The 18,401-nt window shown below is 41.5% G+C and overlaps 1 protein-coding gene across 2 annotated transcripts in view; it reads right to left on the minus strand.

Moving 5' to 3' along the window:
• Positions 1 to 18,401, minus strand: part of GRIN3A (glutamate ionotropic receptor NMDA type subunit 3A) — a gene marked incomplete at its 5' end in the record, with an annotated part of 145,770 nt that overhangs the window by 40,112 nt on the left and 87,257 nt on the right. For both annotated transcript variants that reach the window (XM_081103598.1, XM_081103599.1), the window contains 2 exons: positions 5,440 to 5,555; positions 9,877 to 10,022. In XM_081103598.1, the coding sequence (XP_080959724.1) occupies positions 5,440 to 5,555; positions 9,877 to 10,022 (262 nt within the window). The remainder of the gene's footprint in view (positions 1 to 5,439; positions 5,556 to 9,876; positions 10,023 to 18,401) is intronic.

Genomic DNA, 18,401 nt, shown 5'->3' on the forward strand with positions numbered 1-18,401 from the left:
CTTCAATGCAGGCCGTATCACCACAGTCATATTGATGTGATCCCCCCAAACTAGGCAGCAGTTCAGTATAAAACCACAATCATCTAAACTGGTGGTTTGTTTTCAACAGCAGACACAAATATATCATTCATGGGCATATTTTGTCCATGTAAATGTGTGTGTATAGACAGATATGCCATCTATACACTGGAAATTAACTAGCAAGGATGCTCCCTGACTCTATTACTCCCCCTACGAATCTTCTTAAATTACTCAGCCCACCTTCGTGTAGAATTGGCAGAATGGTTTTCAATTTTCACTTGATAAGCATTTGTTGCACTCCTATGCATTTATTCATTAATCCCACAAACATGTAGTGAATGCTCATTTTGTATCAGACACTCCGCCAAGTGCTGTAAAGGCTGCCAAGTTCAATCAGACACTCGGTCTAGCCATGAGAAGCTCATGGTGACCTGGGGAGATGAGACACACATATATAACTACACAACATGGTGGGAAGCCACAGGGCTTTTCTTGGGAAAAAAGATAGGTGAGGCATAAATTCAATATGGGTGAAATATAATGACGAGGATGCAATGAGGAAAATGGATAAAACTCTGTGGAGTTCAGAGGAATGATAGGTTGCTACCATAGGAGAGGATGAGAGAAGACATTTGAGACTGATTCTTACCGTGGTATTTTGGGAAGATGTGACAAAAATACATGATAAGACAGTTTAAAAATCTGAAGTTAATACTTATAATAAATCTACATACGCTAAGAAAAGAATTTTGGCACTACAACAAAAGTATAAAAATTGCCCTAGGGCAAAAGCTACGTTGAAGGGCCGCCTTTGCCCTGCCCCCCAGCTCTTAGCTCCCCCCTGGGTTTCAGATCACTGTCAGTGGCAGGGGGCTTCTTCCTGCTTTCCCTTTCGCCTCCCTGCATTGTGCCTACATATGCAAATTAGCCGCCATCTTGTTGGCAGTTAACTGACAACTGTCTATGTTAAAAGACATAAAATTCCATTTTATTCAGAAACATAAAATAGCAGAAGTTAGAAGGTTTCATAGGTTTCATCCCCATCCTCTCTTTATCAGTTGCTTTTCGAATTTGATGTGTTCATTGGTCAAAGAATTCTTCTTTTTAAATTGCTGACTCAACTTAGCAGCCTGAGCTGCTTTCATTATCATTAGAAACATGGTTTTGCAATAAAGACGAGGTTGACTATTTTGTGGTTGATGGATGAAGCAAAATGGAATCCTTCAACCCTAAAGATGAAGGCATCAGGCACCCTGGAAATTGCATACAGCTTAATAGCCCAAAAGAACAATTTTCAGAATAGAATCCTGATCTTTTCCCCATGGATAAATCAGCTTTACTCAGCTAAGAGTGGTGGAAATATATTTTGGCTAGGAAATGTATAGTTAAAAATTCATGGACTAAGAGAACTTCCTGAAATGTGGTTGGAAAATAGATATTTTGAAAATAAGATTTCAGGTAGCATACAAAAAAAAAGGGGAGAGGGTTTCAGGAAGAAAGACTAAAAGACTAATTCAGTTTTGCAGCCAGTCCTTGCAATACCATATTTAGCTACTCTGGGGCAATGGTTGAGAACATATTGAAATAGTCTCAACTATAAAGATGACACTAAAAATGAGGTTCGTTTATCCCCAGCACATCGAAGTGGAGAGGGAGTGTGTGGGAGAAGCTGAGTACCTGAAGGCTCTCTACCTGGGACAATTTTATGTGACTTGGTCTTAATCTCTTAATTCAACATATTGAATAATAATTGATTAGGCACTTTCTATGTGCTTGTACATGCTTTACATGTCCTACTTTACCCAATCTTTACAACCCTAGCCTAGATATATTGTTCATAAACCCATTATGCAGATGAGGAACCTGAAGACCTGATTAAGAGACCTGCCCCACGTAGCACAGGAGTAACAGCAGCTCTGCTCTAACCCAAGCACGCACATTCACAGCTGGTGCTCCAAGCACGGTATTCAATAATTAGTGGAAAACAAGTAAGAGAACAAACTCAAAAACGGGCAAAGGTCTCCGGCAGAAAGGTCACAAATCATTACTGTGCAGTTCCATTTCTTTTTTCTCGTGTGACCTTTATTGTCAGCTCACTCCAAAGCATACATTTGGGACATGTGTTCATTTATCTCAACACTTTCTTCCCCTTTCCCCAACCCGCAGAGCACATGTTATGTCGTTGTTTTCTCTGGTGTATATAGTATGTGAAATGACTTTTCCACAAGCTCTGAAATTCCTCATAGTTTTGGTTTGCTATGCTAAGTACTCATGAAAAGGTTTCAGACTCAGCGTGGAGCCACTGTCTCTCTCATTTGCCTCACCTTTTCTCTTTCCAGCCTAAATCAATGGTTAACGGTGAAGTTGGGGGTGGATTCAGTAGTCACGGTGGGTGGTGTGATATCAGTACTATACAGAGTGAATGTACACTGAGCGTGAAGAAATCAATGTACTCCATTTTCCCTCCTAAGTTCCCAAAGTCATTTAAGCACCTGGAAAAGTGCATGCAGAACATCAGGGTTCTTTTGATGACTACATTAGCGACGGAATTAAGTACTTATTTCAAATCTAACCTAATGAGTTATGTAATGGGTAATACATCATGTATCACATAACTGTTATATGCCTAGATCCTGTGAAAGGAACCAGACATATGCAACAGTCCTGTAAGTAAAAATTGTTCATAAATTGCTTTGATGATATTTTTATGCCTATAAAGTCTAATGAATTAATAATAAAGTCGACATTTTCATAAGTTCCAGAAACCTAAATGTTGTTAGAGGAAAGCAGATAATATTTTTTAAAATTTCATTAAGAGAGAAAGATTCCCTGCAGTAGGCCTGTGGTAGGGGGTGTGGCGTGGAGGGGGATCAACAGGGAAAAAGAAGGGGCATCTGTAATACTTTCAACAATGAAGATAAATGAGAGAGAGAGAGAGAGAGAGAGAGAGAGAGAGAGAGAGAGAGAGAGAGAAAAGAGAGAGAAATTTCCTAAAAATCTATAAATTAACATGCTTTTTCAAAGAGCAGCAATCAAGCCTTTCCCTAGTATCTTCATCACATTGCTGATTATAACTTAGAAGTAAGTTCTCTTTGTGTTTTACCAAGTTCTGTTTTTAGGTTGTGAAATTGTTGCCAGGGGCAGTATTGAATTAAATTTTCTGATTTGCACCTCATCCAGAATAAATCAGCAATAGTTCCCCGCCCTCTCCCCGCCTCCCCAGAATAAACCAACAATGATGATGAGAATGCTCTCTCTGTTCAAGTCTGTAGCCTTTCTGCTCTCTTGCAGGGAGAGCTCTTCCATGGGCCATTTTTGTGCTTATCCCCTTTGAAGACACTGTGGTGTCTGGAGATGATGAGAATGGCAAGAGGAGAAGTCTCAGGCGCGCAGATGGAAATGTAAACAGGGAGTCAGCGGGAGTTAACTGTGTGGCATCTGGCACTGGGGTCCAGCAGAGGCAAACAAGCCATCTCACTACAGCCTTTTGACGAGACAGCATTGCTCTCTGAAGTGGAGAAGGTGGGAAGTGGAGTCCCTCATTCTTATGCCCCCGATCAATGATTCATTGTTTAGTAGCTGCTAATGGCAGAAGGGACCTCAATTACCCAGTGAATCTAGGACAGAAAGAAAGTAACATCCCTTCTTTATCTGCAAAATCCACACACAAAAATGGGAATTTTCCATTGCTACATCAAAATGGGGTTATATAATAAATGTTCTTTGGGTTTTTAAACTTTCTTCTTTTTCTTTTTGTGACTTTGCTATCTCAGACTGCAGTCTTTTTTTTTTTTTTTTAAGATATATTATTGATTTCAGAGAGGAAAGGAGAGGGAGAGAGAGATAGTAGCATCCATGATGAGAGAGAATCATTGATTAGTTGCTCCCTGCACACTCCACATGGGGGATCGAGCCGTTAATCCTGGCATGTCCCCTGACCAGGAATCGAACCGTGACCTCCTGGTTCATAGGTTGGTGCTCAACCACTGAGCCACGCTGTCTGGGCTCAGACTGCAGCCTTAATAGAAGACCACTACCATGTAATCTCTCTCTTCCTGAATTCTATCCCTGGTTCAGGTGGAGGTCACTTTGCCTGGAGAGGAGATTGATTTTTTTTCTGAGGAGAAGGCATGAAGAAATAGCATCAGCTGTTATATTCTCATTCATCACAAAAGCAAAGACTTAAGTACAAAATTTGCTGATGTGTTTAGGGGAGACAGAGACCAGCTATAGCTGGAAAACTGGGATCACAATAGTCTCGCTGCACTAGTTAACATACAGGGAAGTACAGTTTTATGGAAACAGGACTTGGACACCTGCCCTGGGACAGTTTCAAGTTAAAGTGTTTTCTGACAAGTGAAAATGGCTGTCTTGAGGGTCAGGGTCTACTGTCAGGGGAGGGAAGCTGGGAACCAGGAGACATGAAATTTGCTGGTTCCAACTACCAGCTCCATATATCAACTGTTGTCCAGAATGAAAGGAGCTACTGACAAAGCAATCCTTCTTTGGTCCTGAAGTTTGATTGATTGGCTGATCAACTTGGAAGGAAAAGTTTGCTGTCAGTGGGGAGAGAGGCAAACCTGAGGTCCCAAACAAGGTTTTGTTAGTACTCTTAACGGTTACTAAGCTACAGAATGGGATTTTTTTCTATTTGTTTTCCAACTAGTAGGAAAAACATTTATTTAAGAACCACGAGGTTGGGATTCTAATTCCAGTATTATCACCTAACTCTGATGATGAAAAAGTGATGTAACGTTCCCAGGCTTTTTTTGTGTATAGAGATTAGGTTAGCTCAGTGGTCGGCAAACTGCGGCTCGTGAGCCACATGCGGCTCTTTGGCCCCTCGAGTGTGGCTCTTCCACAAAATACCGACTTCTGCGCATGGGCCACAAAGTTTCAATCGCACTGTACGTGCGCGCCTTCACGTGTTATTTTGTGGAAGAGCCACACTCACGGGGCCAAAGAGCTGCATGTGGCTCGTGAGGTGTAGTTTGCCGACCACTGGGTTAGATCAATATTGGGGTCCTTCCAGTGGTAAAATGCAATCATTCTAGTTTTTTGCATCAGATTCATTATAGTATTTGGCCACTGGAAAATAAAGATTAATTTAAAATTGGACTCCCCATTTATGACACTATGCCACCACTCCCAGGTATCTGCAGCAACATCATTTGAGTAACAACAATGTTTTCTCTTTTTTTTCCCCTCTTCCTAACAGTGGGTAAATACATGTTTGTGGAGTAGGTGAAAAATAAATTCCTAACTTCAGCAACTTAATAGCTAAGTGCTTATGCGTTGAAAATGAACACCAGGGAAGATGAATAGCATTTTGCCTCTGACTTTGGCGTCTGTGACTTGCTAGGTTGGCAAAATGAGCACATCCCGAGTAAGAGTGAATTAAGAGTGACTGATTAATACCTTCGATGGCAAATGGCTTCCCCACCGTAAGAAGTTTGCAGTCAGCATCTATTGACACTTCATAATCCAGGAGGGCTTTGTCCATGATGAAGGCGTCTAGTTTCTCTGGATCATGCCTACATTTGAGACCAAGAGAAGAAAAGTGAAAAATGATTCCTTAATGAACAGGAAGCACTAAGGCTGACGGTTGGCTTTTGTTTAGGGGACAGAAACCTGGACACGAAGGGCAGCAAGAGCTAGCTAGCTGCTGACTCAGCCTTGTTGGCATCTCACTGACCTGTAGAGAAGAGACCAGAAGAAAGAGCCTCTCTTATGAGAGAGCATGACCTCTTTCCAACGGGTTTATCCACCATTACTTCTAGAGCCAACAAATGAGCCAGAGTGACTCTGAATTGAACAAGAAGGTTCATTTCTCTTACACTGACTGAGGGCCTTTTTTGTGCTAGGCATTGTATTTATTATTCTCCATACATTTCATCACTGACATGAAATCACGAGTGGGTGGTACTATCCCATTTTAACAGATGAGGACATTGAGGCTCAGAGAGTCAAAGTAACTTGATCCAGGCTACATAGCGAGTCAGTGTTGGAGCGAGGTGGGTTCATTATCAGCATGTGGATATTCTTATTTCTTTCTGTCATGATCACTACCCTATTTTTCAGAGACCCGGCATTATTTCACATTTAGGAGGAGATATAAGGAAATGCAAATAAGAGATGTAGCATTCTCGGGGGAAAGGGAGTTAAGGTCTCTTTAAAGTCTACAGCCTAGCTTTCAATAAATGCAAGGGGAATAATCTGTGATAGATCTTAGTAATCTGTTTTATTAATTTATCTCCAGAGATTCATGTCTCACTCTCATCCCAGGAAGCAGTTCTGGAAAGAATCATTTAAGCAGGTGTCCTGATAGTATCAGTGAGTCAGCCATGGGCTGGGATTAAGATGTCAACAGATGCCTTGTGCGTCCTTTCTGTGTTTCCCCCATTTTTTGGATCCAGGCACAGAGATGGTCCAGAGGAGCTCCCACTTACAAAGGGGGGGAGGGTAAGGAAAGGGGAGTTTCCAAGAGAATTGTTTAAGTTGTATGCAAGGACTCTTGTTTTCAGTCTCCTCAAATCCTTTTTGGAAAGATGTGGACATACATCCATCTAAGAAAGGCTTTCTGACTCTCAGGGTTGTCCAAACAGCTGGGCAAAAACAACTCGTCTCTGCCCCATCTGGGTTCAGTCATTCCTCACTTAGAGCCAGAAATGAGGCTGTTGGAATTCATTACAGAGAACATGGCCAGGGCCCATCAAGATCTAAAAGAGAAAGCCAGTCCCAGACTCTAAGATTCATCATTGGGCAGATGTGCATCTTTACATGGATGGCTTTGTCTGGGGCACACGTGGACATATAGTAAGTAGGTCAAGTTCCTTCTTGGTGCCAGTGGCCATTGCTTCCTCCTTCTACTCTTCCAGGAAGTAGAATCACCAATTCACAATCCATCCCCTTTTCCACAGGGTGTTGGATTTAAGGTACCATGAGGCCCATGTTTAACTTTACCCCAAATGAAGAACATCTCCTAGCTCTACGGCTGTGGGAAGCTTCAGAAAGGGCTCTCCCAGGAACTGAGGATGAGGAACCTTAATGGAATCTTGGCAATAAAAATAAAAAAGTGGAATTGAAAGATGTTTCTCCGAAGTTTTACCACTATATTAGCAGAATTTACCTTGGGAGCTATAGAGCAACAAGTCACCATTTACCAATACTCTGCAAATATTTGCGGTGGCAATAAAAATTGGGGCTCAGTTTTCCTAACAAGTAATTCGTGAGGTCCATTCTCAGTGGTATCCTTAAATAATTACTGATTTCAGACTGCAAAGTGCGGCTGGCTGTGACAGGTCTCTATAACATGGGGAGGCAAGAAGCAAGCTCACAGACTCTCATGGGCCCCTGAGCCACTGGTGAGGAAGTGGCTGGGTGTGAGTCGGGCATAAGCAGCTTCTAGTCTGGCTGAATCATCCTTATAGTTGGTAGAGCCTCCAGGGGTTTCTCTCATTAAACACTCGTGCTCTTTTTGAACATTCATTTCATAATACATAAAACACAAAACATAGTCATATGTAAACATACTAAAAGAAATGAATACTTTAGAGGGAGCTGGCGGGCTGGCTGGCCTTCTTCTGGGCCCTGGCTTTCCCCACTGTAACGTCTGTTACACACAAACTGTTGTGGGTTCCTGCCAGGCTTGAAGAAAACGATCTGAATTTCTTCGTTCTTTTGGTTTTATTTTTTTTTATTTTTATTTTTTTAAATATATTTTATTGATTTTTTACAGAGAGGAAGGGAGAGAGATAGAGAGTTAGAAACATCGATGAGAGAGAAACATCGATCAGCTGCCTCCTGCACATCCCCCACTGGGGATATGCCCGCAACCCAGGTACATGCCCTTGACCGGAATCGAACCCGGGACCCTTCAGTCCGCAGGCCAACGCTCAATCCACTGAGCCAAACCGGTTTCGGCTTGGTTTTATTTTGTTGATTTATTTTGTGTTTTCTTTTCTCCTTTTTTGGGGTATTCGGAGTGGGCTGGGCCCCTGGGTGAGACACAGCTACCTCTGTTGGCATCTTTTTAATACCAGGAACCCAGCGGCTCCAGCCATGGCTAGAATGAAATAAAGTTTGGAAAAAAAAAAAAAAAAGAAAGAAATGAATACTTTAAATAGGGATTACTTTTTAAGAAAAGCGTCATGTCAGAAATCAGGGTCCTAAGTGAGTAGGACTAAGCTCAGGGGAATTTTGATAGGAGAGGGAGGGACAGGTTTCACACAGAAGGAACCTTTCCTGTACGGAGGACTCCAGGGGTTGGGCCCTGCAGGTCAGGGCTCTGGGATATCAGGTAGGTAACATGAGGACGGCAGTTGCTTGGAGTGGTGGCTGAGAGCTCAGGCAGTGACGAGTCCACAAATGGAACACGGATGTTGCTGGAACACGGACTACTCTTTGACCATCTGGGTCCTGCTTTTCTGGTATGGCTCCTAGACCAGCCTATTGTGGTTGGATTCTAGAGACGTGATTCTAGTCCTGAGTCTGCCACTTGCTAGCTGTATTACCATGAGCAAGTTGCTTATTCTGGGCCTCAACTTCTTCATCTGCACCTGCCTTTCTACCTGTTTTTTTCTCTCCAGGCTGGAGTGGGGTCAACTCTGAGCACTGGGGCCTTCTCAGGTGAAGCTTCCAGAATAAATGAATGCCCTGAGTGAGGTGGAGCTGGGGAGAGCACCAGTGGCCCATCATACCCGTTTGTGCCAGAAGAACGTGGTTTGTCAGCCAGTGATACCTAGCTGGAAGCCACTATCATCTCCTTGACATCTTATTCTCTCTCTCAGCCACGACTTTGCCTGAAGAAGAGAATACAGAAGAGGAGTGGGAGGCCAAGGAGCACTTAACTCTGTGTCTTAGAGGGACTCTAATGTTTTTGCAAAATTAAAAGTACCATTTCATAGTATTTGAGCATCATATATAATGTTGCAAATTTGAGAGCACTGGGCTTCCTCTCTAGACTCTAGTTTAAAGTCCTTAAGATTGTTTTAGGGGCCTATTACTAGGGATCTTGAGAAACACACAGCCAGCCATTCTGTCCCATGAAGTTATTTGTTTTCCTTCTTTCTTAAAAAAAAAAAAAAAGAATTTGGGAAGATTATTGTGGTCAACCATAGAGAAACCAGTTCCCTGATGCTGTGCAATTCTAGGGTTTGGAGGATTGACTATATGTCATTGTCCTGGGACCATTAGGCAGGAGGGAGAGGACTACTCACTCTCATGCTGAGTGCTTATTGGGAGCCAATCCTTCCCCTCTCCCAGGACGACTAGATGAGCTGATCCATACCTACTCACCCTCCTTTGCATTCTGCCTCACTGAATTACAGGCTCCAGTAATCTGCCATGGCAATGGCATTGCTCTTGATTGCTTCTTGCAGATTCTGATGGGAAGGATGCAGGCATGGGATCATTGCTTTTTATCTTATTTCCTGTCTATAGGAAATCTCTAAGATAAATCCCTCTTCCTTGTGAAAAGAGGAGAGAGATTCACTGTGAAGGAAATGGGTGCTTTGGGACACTTTACCTTCTGGCCACATTCCCTGAGTGTTTTATCATTTCTGCACCATTGTTTTCTCAAGTGAAGTCAAGCCAACATTTGCTTCCCCCACCATCTGCTCCACTAATGACCCCACTGACATTTAGAGAAAAGCTACTCCTAACTTGGGACTATGCAGTAATCTTAGTCCCATAATCAAATGCAAACTATTCCATACTGTCTCCTGGATCTCACACAGTGTGAGGTATTACTGAACACACAGTAGGTATGTTGAACTGTCATTTAAAACAAGAACAAAAACAACAACAAACACTGCCTCAGTGAGAACTTTTTGGCCCCAAGAGGCTGACACTCACTTCAGATACCCCACTCCATCGGGGGTGGCTGGTACATTGTACCTTCTCATATACTCATGCATCTCGGGGAAGCTTTGCCTCACATAATCTTCAGCACTGCTTTCCCGGACAGTTCCAAAGCGGAAGCCCTGGGATGGATGATGGAGCTATGAAGGAGAAAAAGAAATGTCTTTAATATAAATTAGTCTTAGAATTGTTTTCAAAATGTTCTTTTCCCATCACTCTTTGAAATCTAATAATTTAGAATTCTATGCCACACACAGGCATAAATATGCATATAGAAATATGCAGGCATAGGAGGGAGATGCTCTTTCATATCCCAGCTTTCACATCAGTATTTGTTCTATCTTCAGAAGCAAAGAGATGGAAACAATAAACAGAAAATACAAAACCAACTTTCTGCTTTATATTGAGAACCCATGACAATTTTTTAGAAGCGGTATAAACTGGCACATAGAATAAATCTAGTTATTATAAAGTGCCTATCAGGCAAAATACTATATGGTTAAGGTAATAAATTGTGCTCCTCCTCGGTTAGAACTAGACAAAGACCAACTTAAAACTTTCATCTTGAGACTGAAATACTGTGGGTCTGATCCACAGTAGTGACTGTATCTCTTTCATGCTCATCTGTCTTTATGCTATACAGTAGGTCCTCAAATAATATTTCATTCAATGTCATTTCATTATAATGCTGACAAGATGCCATAGGAACTTAACCCTACTTTCCCTTTGTGTAGCTAGTCCTTGAAGTCACTCTTCAGAGGAGTCGGCCCTGACTCTCATTGTACCCTGCAATTTCACAGAGTAGGTAACACTTGGAATGATTTGTTCAATGTCTGCTTTTCCTGCCGGCTCTTAAGTTTTCAGGAGGGCAGGGCCCATGCCTCCCTCATTTGTGTGGTCACAAGTCCTGAGCATATAGCTGCTATTATTGGCATCATCATCACCACCACCATCATCATCATACAACACATACAGTGCTTGGAGCACAGTAGATGCTTGATAAATATTGGTTTCATATTGGTTGCCATTACTGACACAAAATTCTTTTAGGTTTGATATATTACCAGTATAATATCTCTGTCACACTTCATGTTATCTTTCCCCTTAAAATTATTTCTCGCTTTAATTTTTATCTTAATTCATTCAAAACAATAGGCTCTTTAAAAATGTCTGTGTGTGAGCTTCTAATGGAAAAAAAACCCCACACAACAGGCTGCTCAGCAGTCACAGAATAATAGAATCAGAAAAGGGTTCTAAGAATCGATTGATGCAACCCGATGGACTAGCATCGTCCACCCTGTGTATCCCTGTGGTGTGTAATTCAAACAGCCAGGGATGTCAGAGAGCCTGAATCAAGGAGGGAGGATAACAGTGTACACAGCGCTGGAGCACTTGAGCTGGATTACAGCCATCGCCAGAAAGTCCCAGGGAGAAAAGAATTTCTTTAAAGTCTCAGCTAAAAATCTCAGCAGCTCTTCCAAGCCTGTTTATATTTGCGTCAACCTCCTCAGGCCTTGGGGAAATATGTGAGGTTAAACTACCTATTTGTATGTGAATTGTTCAGAATTAATGGGTACTGAACTCTACGCAGAGCGCCCACACAGAGAAGAGTCAGCTAGACACTTCACAGAAAGCAGACAAATGGGCTCACCACAAAACAGAAGCAAACTCGAGAAAGAATCAAGCGCCCACGTCCAAGGTAAATGTGATGCTTCAGATTATAAAACAACCCTAATATTGAATATTTTCACTTAAGGTTTACACTTGCATTTATCTGAGATTTACATTTAAATAATAAATGGAATGTATCACTGGACTTGGTACAATGCCCTTTGAAACTGGGTGGAAAGGGCCATTTAAAAATATATATATTTTTATTGATTTCAGAGAGGAAGGAAGAGATAGAGAGAGATAGAAACATGAATGATGAGAGAGAACCATTGGCTGACTCCTGCATGCCCCCCACTGGGGATCAAGCCCACAACCCAGGCATGTGCCCTGATTGGGAATTGAACTGTGACCTCCTGGTTCATAGGTCGAGGTTCAACCACTGAGCCATAATGGCCAGGCCTAGGACACTTCTTTAAACAGCGATAGTACTGATAATTACACAGGAACATCAGGCACACTAGAACAGTCCCCAGAAAACAGAAATGTGAGTTCGCTGAGTTACTAATCATGCTCTGAACCTTAGAACCTTTTTCATCTCATGACACACAAACTAATCACTGAAATTCTGTGGTACACACAATATATATATATTTTTTGCTGAAATGATAAAAATAGGTATAATTTCGATTCATTCACACTGGATGGCAATTGTTGTATTGGCTGATGTCACTTTTAAAATTTAACAATCTAAGGGAAAAGAGGTGAGTGCCCCTGACTAAATAGTCAGGTATTACATGATTTAAAAATGCTTGCGGCACACTGGTTGAAAATTGCTGCCTTAGAATATAGAAAAATAAGGCTGCGAATAATGTTTCAGAGCCCTACCCAGTTTCCAATGTGAATTACTGAGTCATGTACGTTGTAATTTTTTCCCATGTTATTCTTATTTTCTTCTACAGAAGCTAAGTTTCTCCATTTCAACTTAAGCATTTTATTGCCTCTCTCTTCATTTTCGGTCTGAAGTCCCATGTGTTAGGTCAGCTAATCTCTAGTCAACACACACTTTGACATCAGGTTTGATTTATCTGAGCTTTAGCCCAGGTCATTCTGACAACTTGAGTCATTGCATTAAGTCCCTCGTATAGACTAAGGCTCAGCAAATTATGCCCCATGGGCCAATCCAGCCAGCCACCTGTTTTGTAAATCAAGAGTTACTGGCACACAGCCTTGGCTACTCACACTACAACAGTAGAGTTGAGTAGATGGGAAAGAGACTATATGGTTTCACAACACCTAAAATATTTACTATCTGGCACAAACAGAAAATGTTTTCCAGCTCCTGGTATAGACAATATTGATCTAATTATTTCCTTGACTCCCACATTTCAAATTTTCCTCTCTATTCAAAAATTCCATTGGTCACGGAAGAGATGCCACCTTTGCGAGTGAATGAATAGAGTAGGTTTGATAAATCTCCGCAGGCATCCTGGCACTGCCCAGATTTAGGCTTCAGTATGATGACACATCTCATTACAGCTGCGTGGGGGTATTTAGTCCTCCAATAGGAGGTCCTGACGACTCAGTACTTCCTTTCTCTCTAGGGTCAGTAATAGGAAAGCTCTGGTTACAACATTTCAAATAGAAGCATTAGTATGATGCTTGGACTAATTTTAAATTGAATTTTTGATCCCAGGGGCCGGGGGTGTTGCAGCAGCCTCCACAGGTTTGAGGATTTTGAGAAATGACCGTAGTACACAGATTCCATGTAGCTGAGTTGCTTCGTTGCATCCTTTTCTTTGCCACTTTCCTCCACTACTCATCCTTTTGATGAAGATTTTGTTAGAGATAGAAAGTATTACCTATATTTGTAGATAATATTTAATTATTTAAAATATAGATAACACTGTCTATATTATTTCTTCTATTATTTTAATAATGGTAATAGCCAACCCTTATAGGATACCCCCATTCCAGGCACTATGGCAACACCTTACATTCATCACTTCCTTTAATTTTCATAGCATCCTTCTGTGTATATACAATCATTATCCCTATTTTATTTTTTGTTAATCCTCATTTGAGGATATTTTTCCCCCACTGTTTTTCAGAGAGGGTGGAAGGGAGGAGGGAGGAGGAGGAAGAGGAGGAGAGAGAAACATTGATGTGAGAGACACACATCAATTGGTTATTTCCCACATATGCCTCGACCATGGTCAGGGATTGAACCCGCAATTCAGGTACATGCCCTTGAATGGGCATCAAACCTGTGACCTTTCCATGTGCAATCTGATGCTCTAACCACTGAGCTCATCAGCCAGGGCATTATTCCCATTTTAAAGAAGGGCGAATTGAAGCTTGAAGGTAAAGCAACCTCTTGCCCAAGACCACACATAACCAGAAAGGAACTGAATCCAGAAACCCGAGAACTTGTACTATTAATCTCTAATTTATACTGCCTTTGGGAAGGATTCTTTTTTCTTTGAGAAGCTATAGGTAAGACAGACATTCCTCAAGCCTAATGGTCAGTTTAATCCAAACAGCTAGTGTTGGCTTAAAGAAAGTAGACAAAGAGCCCATATCCTTTGGGTTTTTAAAGAAGGTGTTTTTCAGTTATAGCAACAGCAGCAAAAACAGCAACATCTGACCTGTGCTGTTCACAAAACTCATTCATGCATATTATTCCATTCACCAGCACAAGCAGTCCGACAGTTCCTGTGTTCTATTCATTAAAGGTAAAAAATGAGCTAGGTGGATTGACCAAGCTCCCTATAATAAACACATTCATCCTGTATTCCGTGGGAATCAAATGCTTGGGCTCAATATCCAACAGTCTTGGGGGTGGCTGTAGGAGGACTGAGCCCTATTCCTCCCTCCCTCGCCCGCATCACCACATCTTCACACTCATCTCTGTTGCCTCACTGGTCATCTTATTGCTTCCTTTGTTACAGGTGGAGGCTGAACCTGAAGAGAGATGTCAAAGTTGGGGAGGCTGTAAAAATATGGAGTTGAGGCTAGAGGAGACAGGAGTAGCTGCAGATGCTGAAGACCACTTAGTCCATTCATTTATTTTTATAGATAATAATTCAGGGAGCTTCTATTTATTAAGTGCTTCCTATGTGTCAGGCATTGTGCTAAAACCTTAACATGGATTATCTAATATAAGTCTCATAACAATCTATGAGGTATTTACTATCATCTCCAACCTTCACACAAGAAACTAAGGCTTGTGTTTAAATAACTCGCCCTAAATTGCTCAGCCAAAAGGCATATAGGAGGGCTCTGAACTTAGTCAAACTCCGGATTTAGGGCCATGATGAGAAAGGTAAAGAAAGGACTTACTCCAGGTCACACAAATAATGGAAAGGTGAACTTGAAAAACCCTCACTCAACCCCAGATCTAATCCTGTGGAATGTATAATCCCCTCCCTAAATGAATATGGCTGATAAAAATAATTGCTCTTTATTTTTTCTTTATAGTATGCTCTGTTCAATATTTCCCCATCTACTCTTTATTTCCTTCTCTAAAAAACAATTTCTTGAATTAAATTTACTTAGCACCATCCACAAAAAGGCCCTGCAGTGCTCACTTACTGGACCTCTGAACGTCCTTGGTATCTTTCTGTCTCATGCAGAGTAATACAAAGGGCGGGCCCATGATCATGGTCTTTTCAGTGTCTAGCCCTTAGGCACTATAGAGAGCAACTCAAAGAATTACAGACTTTCTACAGGGGAATTATCACTATTCTACTATCAATGTTCTATGCCTGTTTCCTCTTTTTGTTTTCCATGTAAGTCATTTTGTTTTGCTTCTTCTCTGGCCCTGGTCTCAACGTCTTGTTCCATTCATCTGGAGCAGCCTATCCTCTTCAGTTCACTGAGACACTCCCCATCGTCTTCCTCAACATCCCCTTCAGATCCCATTTCATGTTGACTGATCTTGTAGTGCTAAGCCCATTTCTCCCTTCTATGTCAGACGGGTTTTTTCGCTACTGATACCACCGGCACCAGTGGTACTTCCAAGTAAAGAGCCCCGGAATAATCATCATCACAATGGTGGTGATGATGACAATGTGGCTCACCATGTGCCAGGCATTGTTTAAATGCTTTAGACATATTACTTTTTAAAAAAAATTCTTACAATAATCTTATGAGGCAGATTCTATCATTACATACATTTTATAGATGAGAATCCAGAGGCACAAAGCAACTAACTAACTGGTCTAAGCTTATGGAGCTAGTAAATGACAGAACTTAGCAGCCTGCGTGGCTCCATTGTTTATGTTCTTGACCACTATAGTACATACTGTAATAGTATACACATTATTTGCTTTATCAGCTATTCCCTTAGCTGCTGTGACAGTGACTCAGGTCCCTTATCCACAAAATTGAAAGTGTTTGGCCATTGTACCCGTATCCCCACAGCCAATCAAGGGAGCTTAATTAGCTCCTAACGATCTGTTAATACTGCTGTCTATGATTTATTGTGCTGATGACATGCATGGCCCTGCACATTCATCATGTCATTTCAGACTTCCTACGCCCCTATGAGGTAAGTTCTGTTAATAACTCTGTTCATGGATGGGGAAATGAAGCTCAGAGACATGAAATAATTTTCCCCAGTCTCTTCAACCCAGGCTGCTGGAGCCAGTTGTGATACACACCTATCAGCTGACTCTAGAATCCAACCACCTGTAAGGTGTTGTCTTACTGGGATTTTCAAAGTTAACTATGATCATAATGCAATTATTTTAGAACCATGATCCCTCTGAAGATGTGAATACACTGTAAATAGCAGAGTTGGGGCCTGAACCAGGTCACTGAGGCCAGAACAGACATCTCTTATGGAAAATGGAAGGATTCCTTTAAGCCCACGGCATCAGAATAACTCTTTTGTCTACGTAATTGACTTACTATCAAACCAAAAACTTCAAGGTGAAAAATGACCTGTGGCTCATGGAACCCAAACTTCTCACTTAGTTGCTGCCCCTCACCAGCAGTACTGTCCTTGCCGACTGAGCAGGCAGGAAGGCCCTTGCCTGAACTAGAGTCAGCAATCATGGGCCGATTAAATGCAAATGGATGAAAATAGCAATAAATTGACCTCCAGCCTAGTGATGTAAGCTTTTTGGCACAACTCTACCCAATCCTGTGGCTGAGAAACCAGTTGTAATGCCAGTTTTTATTTAATTATATGGCTCAGAGAAATTAAATATTGAAGCATGACCCGAGGAATGTGGCTTTCATTCTGGGTAGGTTGGGTGCAAAAGTACAGTAGGAGGTTTAGCCTAAAGGTCCGTAATTGCACAGCTTGGACGCCAGGAAGCCAGCCTCTTAGAGAAGGTGCTAAAGAAAAACATCACAGGGCCCAGCCTGCGTGGCTCAGTGGTTGAGCGTTGACTTATGAACCAGAAGGTCACAATTCCCGCTTGGGGCACATGCTTGGGTTGCAGTCTCAATCCCCAGTGTGGGTTGTGCAGGAGGCAGCCAAACAATGATGTTTCTCTCTCTTTCTCTTCCTTCCTCTCTGAAATCAATAAAAATATATTTTAAAAAAGAATATACCATTTTCTTTAAAAAGAAAAAAAATCACACAAACAGAAAGACAAACTACTGAATAACAGTAAGAAGAAAAATCCTTTCCTCTTGCTTTATTTTTCTCTGAGCCTAGCCCTTGGGGGTGAGTTGGGCTGTATCTAATAATTTTATTTGCCAATGACTAGTCCGCCTGCCTATGCTGTGGAGTGCTCAGGTAATCAGTGATGGTGCCATGACGAGGGGCCCCCAAAGAGTCAAGCACTGACTCTGAATCAATGCATCCAGGAGGAGGTGATGCCTCTTCTCCCCTCCCCCAGGGCAGCCTGCCTGTAGCACTGTCCCAGCTTTTCCACTGGAGACCATCTCCCAGTTTACAGCTGAGCTGTGTGCTTGCTTATCTTTCCTTTCTGTTCAGCACATTTGCTCCTGTTAAATGAATCACAAGAGCAGCACAACTAAAGGAGCATTCTGCTTTGTGAGCCAAGCATCGGAGGGCAGCAGTCAGGGGAGTTACAAAGGCATTTTCTTTCTCCTTCTTTTGCAAATTTGAGAAAATTTTCATGCAGCAACAATAAAAAAACAACGCGCAGTGATTCATAAAGTTTGCAGTTGAGAAAAATGAGGATCAGCAAGATTAAGCAATTTGGCTAAGATGAGACAACTGAGTGGAACTTTGCCATCCCCACATCTCACATATTGAACTTGTGTGCTGCCTCTGGAACTTAACCCGCATGGAAGTTCTGATTCCACTCTCTTGAGTAATCCTCACAGCAAACAAACCAGAAGCATGAAACGAGTTTATAATTCATATGCAGAAACTGGCTTGGTGCAAACTGGAAGAGCAGATCTAGTATGAACTGTCTCTAGTGACTAGTAGCAGTAAATGCTTACTTAGTAAGTGTATGATGAATGAATACTCCTACAGTGTAGAGAAGAAAAAAGTGAAAGTTACTCAGAACCTAAAAACTCATGACATTAATTAATTTACACTGTTTAAAAGCATGCGTTCTTTTTATTTTATTTTAGTTTTTTAAGAAGTTAAGTGTATCTCATTGGTATAAAGAAGTAACTGTAACTGGAAGCTATTTAAAAAATTTTATTTTTCAATTACAGTTTACATTCAATATTATTTTGTATTAGATGTCCCTTTTTTGATTACAGCGTGGAAAATGGACTAGCCTTGTGTGAGGCTAACGTTTTATCTAAGGAACTAATGTTTTGTCTAAATGTATGGCTAGCTGAAAGGCAAACCACAGAGTGACACCCATCTCTTAGATTTCCATAAGAACTTGGTCTATGTTTTTTCAGCTAAAGAACGTCAAAACACCTTCTATACATTTCCTCCCAATAATCCTGGGATGTCAAGATGAAGA

Source organism: Myotis nattereri (assembly GCF_964212035.1).
Source record: "Myotis nattereri genome assembly, chromosome: 12".
NCBI lineage: Eukaryota > Metazoa > Chordata > Mammalia > Chiroptera > Vespertilionidae > Myotis > Myotis nattereri.